Raw genomic sequence first — 13,764 nt, 5'->3', positions numbered from 1 at the left:
CTCTTGGGGTCGCGCTGCTGATCCTCGGAGCTGGGCTGTACCTGCGGTGCTCACGTGGGGAGAGGAAGAGCTTGGAGACTGGGAGAGGCAGGTGCACGTCTCCTTCCCCTGCCCACACCCCTCCCTCCCCCACTGACCCTCAGCTCCCTCCCCTGCATTTTGCTGCTCAGGGAATGTCCCCCGGGAGGCTGGTGGGTGTGGGCATCACCGTGGGGGTCCTGGTGGGGGGAGGGCAAGGTTCCCAAGGCTCAGATTCAGCTCCATGTGTGTGGGGCTCAGGTGCAGGGTCGCAGGAGAAGCCCAGGGACCATTGTGGTGGCGTCCACGAAGCCATGCAGGTGTCCCGGGACGACAGGGACAAGGTGAGACCTGGGTTCTCCCCCTTCCCTGTGGGCCTGGGTGTGAGTTGGTCAAACCCACTCATCTGCATTTACTGGCCTCGTGTTTGTATCCCTTCCAGCCATGCAGTATTAACACGGGTCCATGCAGTGCTGGGCGCAGTGGGGGGAGGTCATGTGAGCAGCACGGCATCTGTGGGGTCCCTCTGGGGCCTCTCTGTCCCTCAGCTGTGGCAGGAACCCTCTGTCCACATTCCAGGGATTGGAGGATCCACATCGAGAACAGGAGAGGCCCATCAGCACTGTCTACACTGAGGTCCACATGCCAGGCCTGTTCAAGATGGAGATTTAATTGGAAGAAGCAGGGAATCCTGCCTCTGGCGACACCTCTGATGTATGTGTGAAGCCTGCACCCTGGTCCCGCCCCTCCCCCCCAACTGCTCTGAACAGGGACGGATTGAGCCGACTTTGGTCAGTCTCTCTGCAAACTCCTTATGCACAAGATTACCAGAGNCCCTGTGTCCTCTCCCCTCTCCCCTACCCTCCCAGCCCAGCTTCCCTTCTAGGAATCCAGGCCCAGGCGAGAAAGAGCAGGTGCTCAGCTCCCGCGGGAGGGAAAGAGAAGCAATTATTCCCTGTGTCATCAGGCCACGAAGCTTCATGTTCCGTTTGGGGGAGAGGCTGGAGCATTTCCCTGAGCCTAAGGTCACCTCCTGGATGCACAAACCCTCTGTGCTCCGTCTCTCCCACCTTCACCCCCATGTGAACGGAGTCACCGACTACTTGCCGGAACTCATAATCCAAGCACGACAGAAGTGGGTCCCCAATGTCCCTGCCTGTCCATCTCCCCAGCTCCGTACCAGGAGCAACTCGATGCCCCACGATCAGAGGAAAGCCAGAAGCCTCAACTTCTGCAAAGGAGCACACACACCAGCCTCCAGCTGAGCAGCTGTTGTGTGTAGCAGAGCTAAGGCTCCCAGAAACATCCAGATTGCCATCCCTCTGGCGAGGGGCAGAGCAGGGCTGTGTCTGAACTGTGCAGTAAATGCTCTGAAACAAGCCCCTTGTGCTCCAGGGTCTTATAACCTCACCCCTGCGGGTGGGCGGGGAGCAGGGTACGTTGGCCTGCATGAACCACGCAGATGATGGAGGTGTGAGTAACCTCACTGCCCACAACCAGTGAGAGAATACCCCAAATGAAGTCTGAAATGATTCCTATTTTTAGCTTAGACCAGTCAGGGGCGTGAGGTCTGGAGGTGAGTACACAAGACCACAGCGCCACCCCCGAGCCTCACAGGACTCCTTGGCACTGGGGACCCGCCCTGCCCTTAACTCACTTTGTTGAGCCCGACTGGATGACCTGCCTTCCCTGCAGACCGGCTCAGAGCCTCCCTGCCCTCCCCAGGGCCTGGACGACAAGCTGTTACCTGTGTGTTAGATCCTACTGTTATGGTGACAGGTCACTTCCCTTCCTGGTGGCCTCTGCCTTCCAATCTTGGCAAACTCACTTACTAGTCCAGGGAATTTTCTGTAGATTCCTGGGAATCTACAGACAAACATATAAATAACGTCTATACAAAGACTGGTGTTCATCTTCCCTTTCCAATCTACATCTCATTTTATTTATTTTTTCTGTCTTATCGCATGTGGTTAGGCTCCCCCGAGATGCTGCACAGGAGTGGTGAGCACAGCATCGCTGGCTCCTTCACGACATTAAGGGGAAAGTGATCCGTTTTCCTCCATTAACAGTTCTATTAGATGTTGGGGTTTTGTAAATACATTTTATATTTGTCAGTTTCATTTTCTCTACTTCCCTTTTTCTTATTTCATTTCTTCCACTTGCTCTTATTTTTATAGACTCATAAGATAAATGTCTAAATTATCGATTTGGAGCACTTTCGCGTTTGTACAATATCCTTTAGTCACATATTTCCTTACAAGCACCTCGTTAGCTTCTTTTCACACGTTTTCATATCTTGTATTTTCATTTCCATTCACTTCACATGTTTAAGTATTTCCCTTCAGACCCCCTCTTCCTCATGTGGGTTATGAAGACTCGTTTTGTTTCATGGCTAAGTGTTTGGAAATGTCCTGTTATCTTTCTGTTACTAAATTCTACTCTAATCCTACTACTACAGAGAAAGTCTATTACTTGAGTACGTGAAAAGCCGTTGGCGTCTGTGTGGTGGCCCAGGACAGGACGTAGTCTGCTGGTAGGGCTGAGCGGTCTCCAAGCATCAGCTAGGTCAAGGTCGCTCTCAGTCTGTTTACTGCTCCGTCGTCTTCTGATTTCCCAGCCACTCACCGCACTGCGGGACAGGGGTGCTTGGCTCTGATGGTGGCGGTGGAGCCCTCTGTCTCCCCTCAGTCTGTCCGGCTCCGTCGCGTGTCTGCTGCCCTGTTGTCAGGTGGGGGCATGTTCAGGGTTCTTCTCACTTCCTGCTGCATTGACCTTCCATTATCGTCTGCGGTTCTTCTGGATCCCTGGTAACTTCCCAGGCTCTGAGGTCTACTTCTTCTGATATCATTTAGCCCTTCTACCTTTCTTTGGATTAGTGTTTGTGTGATCCAGTGGCTCATTTTATTTGTCACCTACCTGGGCCGTGGTGTCAAGAATTGAGGTCAGATATTATTCTGGATGTTTCCATGAGAAGATGTTGGATGGATAAACTCTGAGTAAAGCAGACTCCCTCCACAATGTGAGTGAGCCACACCTAATCAGTGGAAGCCTGGAATAGTGCAAAGTCTGCCCTCCCCTGAGGAAGAAAGACTTCTGTAGCAGAGGGAGAGGGTAGTGGGCCTGCAGCAATGGCTCCTCCCTGTGGGTCCAGCCTGGTGACATTTGGACTTGAACCCCAGCAGCAGATCTGCCCTTGTCTCCACCCAGCCCCCAACCCTGTGGACCCTAGTCCTGCCAGCCTCTACAAGAATGTGAGCCAAACCTTACAGATATCTATCTAGATCTGTAAGCATCCCTTCAACCCGGTTTCCTGTTGGGAGCCATTCTAAGCCCACTAGTCGAGAAAGCTCTTGGTGAGGTTAAAACAAGTTTGCACAATCTCTTGCCATCAGATGATGACCAATATCCACCCCCACTCAGTTATTTTTGCTTGACCACCGACCCCCAAGGTACCTTGTTGATCAACATCGGAGTGCCTTCTCCCCTTATTCTGGCCCTGGTATGATGATTGCACCTTGTGAAGGAACTTATTGTGGGAACAACTCCCTTTATGATTATGGGAACAGACATCATGTCTCCGGCAGGTCCTGTTTCCCTCCATACTTGCCCTTGAGCTATGAACAGGGTAATGACCCTTATAGGAAAGATTGACCTTTCCACGTACAATTCTGTTTCTACCGTTGCATTAGTCCAAGAGGTTCATACAGCTTCATGTAAATCAACTAACCAAAAATGTCTCTCATTCCCTAGCTATTCAAGAAACCATAGACAAAAAACTAGACACAAGGTCAATTCACTCGAAGGGGCTATTCTATGTATTAGAAATGAGCTAAACTCTTTAAAGGTATGGTTGGCTCTCCCGTTCCATAAGGAATATAACTGGACAATCAAGTCTTGCCTGGAGACAAAGAGCCTAACTTAGAGAAAAGGAACAGATAAGGGCCAACATAAGTTACCACATATCCGTTTGCTAACTGGTGATGTCCAGCAGCCCCTTCCCTGAGGCCTACATTCCACAAACACCTTCCCTTACCCTGAAGCTGTGATGAGGATGGATAAGAGTATCTACAAGCCTATGACTTAATCTTACTGTTACTATATGTGAACACCCTGTCATTTTCTTAGTTACTCAACCTACTATAATTGGGGCAGTTCTGCAAGAATATTTCTGTGAAACCTGTTTCTGTACATTTTCCAAAAACATCTTATCACAGAGAACTATCCATTGGAGAAATTCCTTTTTCTGATGTGATGTTAACAGTTGACCTATAAATAAAGACACCAAAACAGACAGCACAGAGATGCCTGCCTGGTGATCAGAAAGGATCTTGGGGCTCTCTCACTCCCTCCCTTGCCGACACTTTCCATCCTTCAGGGACCCCTGGACTGGCCAGAGCCAGCCTCTGGCAGATTCCCTGGAGAATCCTGAATATTACCGACGGCATATCTGTTCCCATCATTTTATTGTGAATCCAGCTCTATGGAGCCAACAGGGAAGGGTGGTTACAGAGGGAGGTGACCCCCAGCCACGTGTGCAGCTGCCCGTCCTCGTCCCCAGCTGTGGCGCCCCCCCATCCTCTGCCTTTCCTGTGCCTACCCCACCCTGGCGCCCACACCGAAGGCCCCACATAAACCGCTCTCCCTGCTCTGCACTCGGGGCTTTGGTCTCCCGGCGGCTGACGTTCCCGAGAGCCTCTCTGCCCCTCTTTTCCTCCTGCCTGGCACCCACTCTGACTGACCGTCCCAGTGACAGTCACATTTCCCTTGTCCTCCCAGGCGTCCACCCCGCCTGACGGGACTCCTGGGGGACTCTGTGTCCCAGCGGGTCCTCAATGCACATGAAAATCAGGCCCCAGAACCGGATGGTGTGGGAGGAGGGGGAAGGGAGGGAGCCTCGAGGTCATGAGTGGACAGTCCTGCCCTTCCTGTTCCTGCTCAGCTCCCGGACAAGAAGAATGGAGCAGATGGTGTCAGTGGTGCTCCCGGGAGGGTGTTCCTGTTGTGAGTGGTTTAGAGAACGCTGTGGAAAACAGTTAAAGGGCCACAGCAGTGAGAGGAGAGAGAGGTGGACACACAGGCTCCAACATGGACCTGACAGCCGGGGGTCAAGCTCTAGCACGGCTGTCCATTTGCCTGGAGCCAGAGGCCGGGGAGGAAGGCTTGGGGACACTGGGGGCAGCAAGTCCCTGAAAAGGCACCGGACACGTGGCCTCCGAGGGGTCCGGCTCTGACCGTCCAGGATACAGGGTGGCAGGAGGGGAAGTGAGTGGCTCCGTGATGCAGGGGACGAAATCCGGGTGGATGAGCCTGAGATGTTCCCTCTACTTCTCAGCTGATCTCATTACCTCCTCCTGTGTCCCTATCCGGGATGGAGGGGACAGGGCCCCGGGGCCTCTGGCACCTCTATCCCCTCTGCCGTCTTCCTCCCTTCCCAACTTCCACATGCATGTAGGTAAAGGGATAGACCGCATGGTGGGTTCTGGTCGACCCCCCTCTGGGAGCGTCTCTTCAAGTGTGTGAAGTTCCTGTTTCTTTTTTTTCCTGTGCAAAAAGCAAACAGAATGAGTTTATATGAGGATCTCTCTCCTGCTTTCTCTTCCCTTCCAGTCCTGGTCCCTGTGCTGCTCACAAATGCTGCTTGTGAGGGGGGACATCCTTACTTTCCATGTCTTTTCTCCGTCACTGGACTGTAGGCAGTCTGAGAACAGAAGCGCCACCCGTTCTCGGCCACATCACCTGTCCCTCCGACAGGGGGGCTTCGTGGTGGCTGTGCCGTAACTGTTGCTGGAAGCAAGGAAACATTTGCCCCTCACCAGGGCGTGGACGGGAGCCCACCCAGCCCCCATGTCAGCTCCCCTGAAGCTGAGTGTCATTGTCTCCGCAGACAACCTGCTCAGAGCTGCCCAATGGGCCAGCGTCCTGGGGAGCCCGCTCAGACTGCGTCCGGCTGTGGGCACTCAGCGAAGCGGGCATCATGTGCTGCTAGGCTTGACCTTCAGTCCGTCTGCCGCCATGCGGACCTCCCACGGGCGTTCCATCATGTGACGTGACCAAGTGAGAAGGAGGCAGCAGGTACCCTGGATCCCTGACCCACAGCACAGCACCAGGAAGTAGACCATAAGTCTCATGAAAATCAAGGTTCCTCCCAATATATGACAATTTCTAGGGCTCCAGTCACTTGGGGGAACATCAGCGTATGCCTCAAATGTAGAAGCAAATTGTCTCAGGAGGGAGGCAAACCATGAGAGACTCTTGAATGTTGAGAACAAACTGAGGACTGATGTGGGCAGGGAGGGGGAAGGGGGTGATCGCACGGAGGAGGGCACTTGTGGGGATGAACACTGGGTGGTATATGGAAACCAACTTGACAATAAACTATTAAAAAAAAGAAGAAGAAGCAAATTATCTCACTTTCATGCCCCTGCAGAAGGAAGGAGACACCAGGCTTTCTCAGGGTTTGTGAATCCGGCAAACTTGTCACAACGAGGTGTGCAATGCCACTAGGTTTACCACATCCCAGCCAACGTGCAAGAGCAAGAGAAGGTTCTCCTGCTGGTGCTAGAAGGTAGGTGGATCCACCACCGCCCCTGTGGTGTTGCAGCCACGGGGGTTTTATGTGATCCTGAGCTCTCCAGTTTCTCTTTGGAGCTTGACAAAAGAACATTCTCTGAGGTTCCTCTGGGATTTAGCAGAACCACATCTTATTTGGAAAGTACATCTCCTCTCCTAGGGTGTTAGGCTTGATATTGGTAGACACTTAGCACCAGACCATGGGACACACCAAATGACCATGTAACCGGAGATGACTGTCCTCGGCCGCGCATTTTCTGTGCATCTGGTAGCCTTGCGAGCAGAGGTTGTCTACAAGGGCAGCCCCAGCACGACTGGTGACAGAAGTGAGTTGCACGAGCAGGACCCTTACAGCCCCGACGTACCTGCACCTGATGCCTATTCCGTCTCTGTCGGTGGAGACAGGGCTGAGTGCACGTGCAAATCCACACAGCCCATGTCCCCACATGGCTAAATGCCCAGTAGAGCATGATCCCCTCTGCCGTGAAGTCCGGTCATCTGAGCATCTGTGAACGACTGTATTGTAACAAGTCGCTCATGAAGCTGGCAGCCGGACATGGTGTAAACCCTGTGGAGCCACGAGTCCTTAATAAACCAGAGACATTCCTGGGAGGGACAGGAAGCCTGTGGCCAACCTTGGGCTACTGGGGGCCTCCCACCCACTTCCCCCCATGCAACAGTCTCCTGAAGACTGACAGCCACCTGCCGGGGGAGCCGCCACCATTCCGGAGGACACCGGTCCCGTGAGCAGCCGACACTGGCCCGAGGGCCTTGCCAATGACCGGGAGCAGCCCACAGTATGGTTTGGAGGACAGGAGAGAGAGTCTGCAAGGACCATGTCCTGAGCTGAAATCAAGAGTGGATGCTTAGCCGACTGAGCTCCCAGGCGCCCCCGTGTCTGCGTTTAAAGTTGCAAGTACTGGGGCCCCTGGGTTGCTCAGTCAGTTAAAAGTCTGACTTCAGCTCAGGCCATGATCTCACAGCTCATGAGTTCGAGCTCCGTGTCAGGCTCTGGAACTGGAGACTGCTTTGGATTCTGTGTCTCCCTCTCTCTCTGCTCCTCCCCTACTCACACTTTGTCTCTCTCTCAAAACTAAATAAACCTGGTTGGGGGCAAGATGGCGGAGAAGTAGGGAGCTCTGTACATTGCACTTACCCCCATATCGCACACGGAGAAGATCTGAAGCCATAGGAAACCTTACAGAATCCAGGAGATTGGAAGAAAAGGAGGCAGAGTCCACTGAGAAAGCCTTCTAACGTGAGTGTGAACTGGGGAAGATATAATCGGGCCGGGACCAGATACGCAGATGAATGGGGGTGATCCCCCTCTGTGGGGAGTGAGAGGGGAAAGAGAGAAGCCAAAACTGCTCAAGACATGGTCCCTGTTACTGGGGAACAGAAAAACCTCTGCTCGAGGCACAGAGGGACCCGGTTTCCGGCTCTCCAGGTGACCCTAACAATCCCTGGGAAAACAATTGCGTGAGCGCCAAAACCTGCGTGCCACCTCTACCTGGAGGGGCTGCGTGCCAACCGTGCCTTTGTGCCTCTGGCTCGGCTGGATCCCTGGAGGAGAGATGAAGGGCTTAAAACCGGGAGATTTGGCCACGAGTTCGTGTTTCGGGTGACGAGACACAGAGGGACCCGGTTTCCTGCTCTCCAGCGACCCGAGGCACCCCAGGCGAACCCCATCCTTGCTCGCCTACCCGACCTGGAGGAGACGGGGGCAGCGATTCTGGCTCAATCCCCAGGGCTAGGCAAGAGGCTTGGAATTGCCCTGAGGGGGTCGCCTGCGAGATTGTGTCTATGGCAATTTCAGTGGGGCGCGCAGACTGGGATTGGAAATGAGGCCTGGCCTGGGATATAGAGCGCGACCCACCTTGGCTGTGCCCCCAGCATGGGGAGTTTACACATCGAAAAAAGTGAGGTGCAGCGCTTGGTTCAAGAAGGGACTGGAGCGCCGCCACTCTCCTCCCCAAAAGTGCCAAGGCAGAACTCCCGCCTGACGCATTGGAATAAAGCACGCCCATCACTGCTAGAGGGATGCCCTCCTGCTTTTTTTTTTTTTTAACTGGAATACTGACCTGATTAATTCTGGTCACTGGCTTGCTTCAACAGTCACATTTATTCCATTCTATAGAGTAAATTCTACACCTATCTACCTTTTCATCTCTTTCTCTCAGAGTAATCAGACTATATAGTTTCTCAGATAACACCAGCATTTCTCTCACCTCTCCAACCATATTCCACCCTTTAGCTCCTTGAAATAAGCTTCTTATCCCTTCTACCTGTTAATTGTATTTCCAGTTTTGCCTCATTCTTGCCTTGTCATCTCTCTCTTTCTCTATGCTTTTCTTTTCTTTTTTTATAATTTTTTAAGGTTTTATTTGTTTCTAGGAGAGAGAGAGAGAGAGAGAGAGAGAGAGAAGACAGCGCGAGCAGGGGAAGGTCAGAGAGAGAGGGAGTCACAGACTGAAACTGGCTCCAGGATCTGAGCTGGCAGTCAGCACAGAGCCCGACGCGGGGCTCGAACCCACGAACCGCGAGATCATGACCTAAGTGAAAGTCGGATGCTTAACCGACTAAGCCACCCAGGCGCCCCCTTTCTCTATGCTTTTCAATCAGCACTGCATACATCCGGCTATTTCATTGTAGCTGGGAAATCTGGTTATATGTTTTAAACCGTTCTTTGTCTATCGGTTTTCTTCTTTTTTCCTTTTCTTTTCTTCTTTTTGACTTTTTCATGTATTTCTTTTTCTATTATTTGGCTACCCTCCTCCATCTTTTCTCTTTACTTTTTCGTTTCCCTCTCAGTTTGCATGTTAGTTGGATTTCTCTGTGTGTTTGTGTGCCTCTTCTCCCTGTGTGTTTGTCTGTCTGTTTTCTTCTCCAGGGCTACATCAAGAAACAAGCCACAGTACACATGGTGGAGAGAACCAAATACTACTATAAGTAGAAAAATAAAATAACCAAGGTCTCAACAAGAGAGACCAAGAGATACTATTCAAAGAACACTTTCTGAAAGGATAGGCCCTGGACAGGCAGAGAGTCTTCTTGGGTACAGCAGCGTTCACAGGTGCACAGAGCATAACAAATCTTTAAAACTAACAACAGATAGAAAGCTAACCTAAATGACAAAACGAAAGAGCTGTCCTCCAAAGAAATTCCAAGGAGAATTGACAGTTAAAGAACTGCTCAAAACAGATATAAGCAAATAACTGAACAAGATTTTAGAACAATAATCATAAAATTAATCGTTGGGCTTGAAAAAAGCATAGAGGACATCAAGGAAACTATGGCTACAAACAACATGGAGAACAAAAATAGGCATGATGAATTTAAAAATGCGATAAATGAAATACATGATAAACTGGACGTGTCCAATGCACGGATTGAAGANGGTGTCCCTGTTTGTGTTTTTTTTTTTTTAACTGGAATACTGACCTGATTAATTCTGGTCACTGGCTTGCTTCAACAGTCACATTTATTCCATTCTATAGAGTAAATTCTACACCTATCTACCTTTTCATCTCTTTCTCTCAGAGTAATCAGACTATATAGTTTCTCAGATAACACCAGCATTTCTCTCACCTCTCCAACCATATTCCACCCTTTAGCTCCTTGAAATAAGCTTCTTATCCCTTCTACCTGTTAATTGTATTTCCAGTTTTGCCTCATTCTTGCCTTGTCATCTCTCTCTTTCTCTATGCTTTTCTTTTCTTTTTTTATAATTTTTTAAGGTTTTATTTGTTTCTAGGAGAGAGAGAGAGAGAGAGAGAGAGAGAGAAGACAGCGCGAGCAGGGGAAGGTCAGAGAGAGAGGGAGTCACAGACTGAAACTGGCTCCAGGATCTGAGCTGGCAGTCAGCACAGAGCCCGACGCGGGGCTCGAACCCACGAACCGCGAGATCATGACCTAAGGGAAAGCCGGATNCAGGCGCCCCCTTTCTCTATGCTTTTCAATCAGCACTGCATACATCCGGCTATTTCATTGTAGCTGGGAAATCTGGTTATATGTTTTAAACCGTTCTTTGTCTATCGGTTTTCTTCTTTTTTCCTTTTCTTTTCTTCTTTTTGACTTTTTCATGTATTTCTTTTTCTATTATTTGGCTACCCTCCTCCATCTTTTCTCTTTACTTTTTCGTTTCCCTCTCAGTTTGCATGTTAGTTGGATTTCTCTGTGAGTTTGTGTGCCTCTGCTCCCTGTGTGTTTGTCTGTCTGTTTTCTTCTCCAGGGCTACATCAAGAAACAAGCCACAGTACACATGGTGGAGAGAACCAAATACTACTATAAGTAGAAAAATAAAATAACCAAGGTCTCAACAAGAGAGACCAAGAGATACTATTCAAAGAACACTTTCTGAAAGGATAGGCCCTGGACAGGCAGAGAGTCTTCTTGGGTACAGCAGCGTTCACAGGTGCACAGAGCATAACAAATCTTTAAAACTAACAACAGATAGAAAGCTAACCTAAATGACAAAACGAAAGAGCTGTCCTCCAAAGAAATTCCAAGGAGAATTGACAGTTAAAGAACTGCTCAAAACAGATATAAGCAAATAACTGAACAAGATTTTAGAACAATAATCATAAAATTAATCGTTGGGCTTGAAAAAAGCATAGAGGACATCAAGGAAACTATGGCTACAAACAACATGGAGAACAAAAATAGGCATGATGAATTTAAAAATGCGATAAATGAAATACATGATAAACTGGACGTGTCCAATGCACGGATTGAAGAGGCAGAAAAGAGAATACGTGATTTAGAAGACACCATTATAGAAAACCAAGAAGCTGACAAAAAAGAGACAAACTTATCCAGGAACATTAAAGAAGAATTCGAGACCTCAGTGATACAGTAAAATGCAAAAATTCCTTATCACAGGAATCNACCAAAATGGACAAAATCATGAGTGAAAATGGACTTATTACAACCAACACCTCAGAAATACAAGCAATTATCAGGGAATACTATGAAAAATTATATGCCAACAAATTGGACAATTTAGAAGAAATGGACAAATTCCTAAACCATATACACTACCAAAATTCACATGGGAAGAGATAGAAAATCTGAAAAGACCCATAACTAGTTAAGAAATCGAATCAGTTATGAAAAATCTCCCAACAAATAAGAGCCCGGAACTGATGGCTTCCCCGGGGGAATTCTACCAGACGTTTAAAACAGAATCAATACCCATTCTTCTCAAGCGATTCCNGTCTTTCCAAATAAACAGAAATTGAAAGAATTTGTCACCACTAAGGTAGCCCTACAACAAACCTTGAGGGGGACTCTCTGAGGGAAGTGTTGCNAGAAAAGATAAAAACCATAGGATCCTGTCAATAGATGCAGAAAAAGTATTTGACATAATACAACATCCCTTCTCAATACAGACCCTAGAGATAGTCAGGATAGAAGGAACCTACTTAAGCATCATAAAAGTCATCTATGAGAAGCCCTCAGCTAACATCATCCTCAACGGGGAAAAACTGAGAGCTTTCCCCCTGNATTACAACCAACACCTCAGAAATACAAGCAATTATCAGGGAATACTATGAAAAATTATATGCCAACAAATTGGACAATTTAGAAGAAATGGACAAATTCCTAAACCATATACACTACCAAAATTCACATGGGAAGAGATAGAAAATCTGAAAAGACCCATAACTAGTTAAGAAATCGAATCAGTTATGAAAAATCTCCCAACAAATAAGAGCCCGGAACTGATGGCTTCCCCGGGGGAATTCTACCAGACGTTTAAAACAGAATCAATACCCATTCTTCTCAAGCGATTCCAAACATAGAAATCGAAGGAAAATTTCCAGACTCATTTTATGAAGCCAGCATCACTCTGATTCCCAAGCCAGACAGAGATCCAGCAAAAAAAAGGAACTACAAGCTAATATCCTTGATGAATATGGATGTAAAAATCCTCAACAAGATACTCNAAAGTTTCACTTTTTGCAGACGACATGATACCCAACATAGAAAACCTGGCAGACTCCACCAGACAGACGCCTACTAGAACTGATCCAAGAATTCAGCAAAGATTCAGGGTACAAAATCAATGTACAGAAATCGGTTGCATTTTTATACACTAACAATGAAGCAACAGAAAGAGAAATCAAGAAACGGATCCCATTCACAATTGCACAAAAAACCATAAAATACCTAGGAATAAACCAANGGAATAAACCTAACCAAGGATACAAGAGATCTGTATGATGAAAACTATAGAAAACTTATGAAGGAAATTGAAGAAGACACAAAGAAATGGAAAAACATTCCATGCTCATGGATTGGAACAAGAAATATAGTTAAAATGTCATTACTACCCAAAGCAATCTACACGTTCAATGCAATACCAATCAAAATTGCACCAGCATACCTCTCAAAACTAGAACAAAATATCCTTTTGTGGAACCACAAAAGACCTTCAATAGCCAAAGTAATATTGAAGAATAAAACCAAGTGGGAGGTATCACCATCCCACACTTTAGCCCTTACTACAAAGCTGTCATCAAAAAGACAGTATGGTATTGGCACAAATACAGACACATAGACCAATGGAATAGAATTGAGTACTCAGGTTTGGGCCCAAAAATATATAGCCAAGTAATCCTTTTTTTTTTTTTAGAAAAATTTTTTAAATGTTTTATTTATTTCGGAGAGAGAGACAGACAGCATGAGGAGGGGAGGGTCAGAGAGAGAGGAAGACACAGGATCTGAAACAGGATCCAGGCGCTGAGCTAGCTGTCAGCACAGAGCCCGACGCGGGGCTCGAACACACGGACGGTGAGATCATGACCTGAGCCGAAGTCGGACGCTTAACCATCTGAGCCACCCAGGCGCCCCTACAGCCAACTGATATTTGACAGAGCAAGAGAGAACATCCAATGGAAAAAAGACAGCCTCTTTAACAGATGTTGATGGGAGAACTGGACAGAAACATGCAGAAGAATGAAACTAGATCATTTTCTCACTGCATACATGTGGGAGCCCGACAGTGACCACAAGAAAGCGTGGTTAGGGACACGGGGATGTGCCTGCACACGGGGCTCCCTGCCTGGGCAAAGCATGCCTGCAAACAGGATGCTCTGCCAGGAGGCCTGCACACAGTATCCAAGTTTAATGGTCCGCTCGCAAACGAGGGAACATGCCCTCCTTAGAAATAAG

The 13,764-nt window shown here is 48.4% G+C and overlaps 1 protein-coding gene across 1 annotated transcript in view; it reads left to right on the top strand.

Moving 5' to 3' along the window:
- LOC144221100 (SLAM family member 8-like) overlaps positions 1–742 on the top strand; it is a 61,507-nt gene extending 60,765 nt beyond the window's left edge. The window contains exons 7-8 of the mRNA XM_077751461.1: positions 286–362; positions 598–742. Of these exons, the coding sequence (XP_077607587.1) occupies positions 286–362; positions 598–742 (222 nt within the window). The remainder of the gene's footprint in view (positions 1–285; positions 363–597) is intronic.
- Positions 743–13,764: the final 13,022 nt, after the last annotated feature.

This window comes from Crocuta crocuta, unplaced genomic scaffold (genome assembly GCF_008692635.1).
Source record: "Crocuta crocuta isolate KB4526 unplaced genomic scaffold, BGI_CrCroc_1.0 scaffold494, whole genome shotgun sequence".
NCBI lineage: Eukaryota > Metazoa > Chordata > Mammalia > Carnivora > Hyaenidae > Crocuta > Crocuta crocuta.
This window is presented reverse-complemented; position numbering and strand designations above follow the sequence as displayed.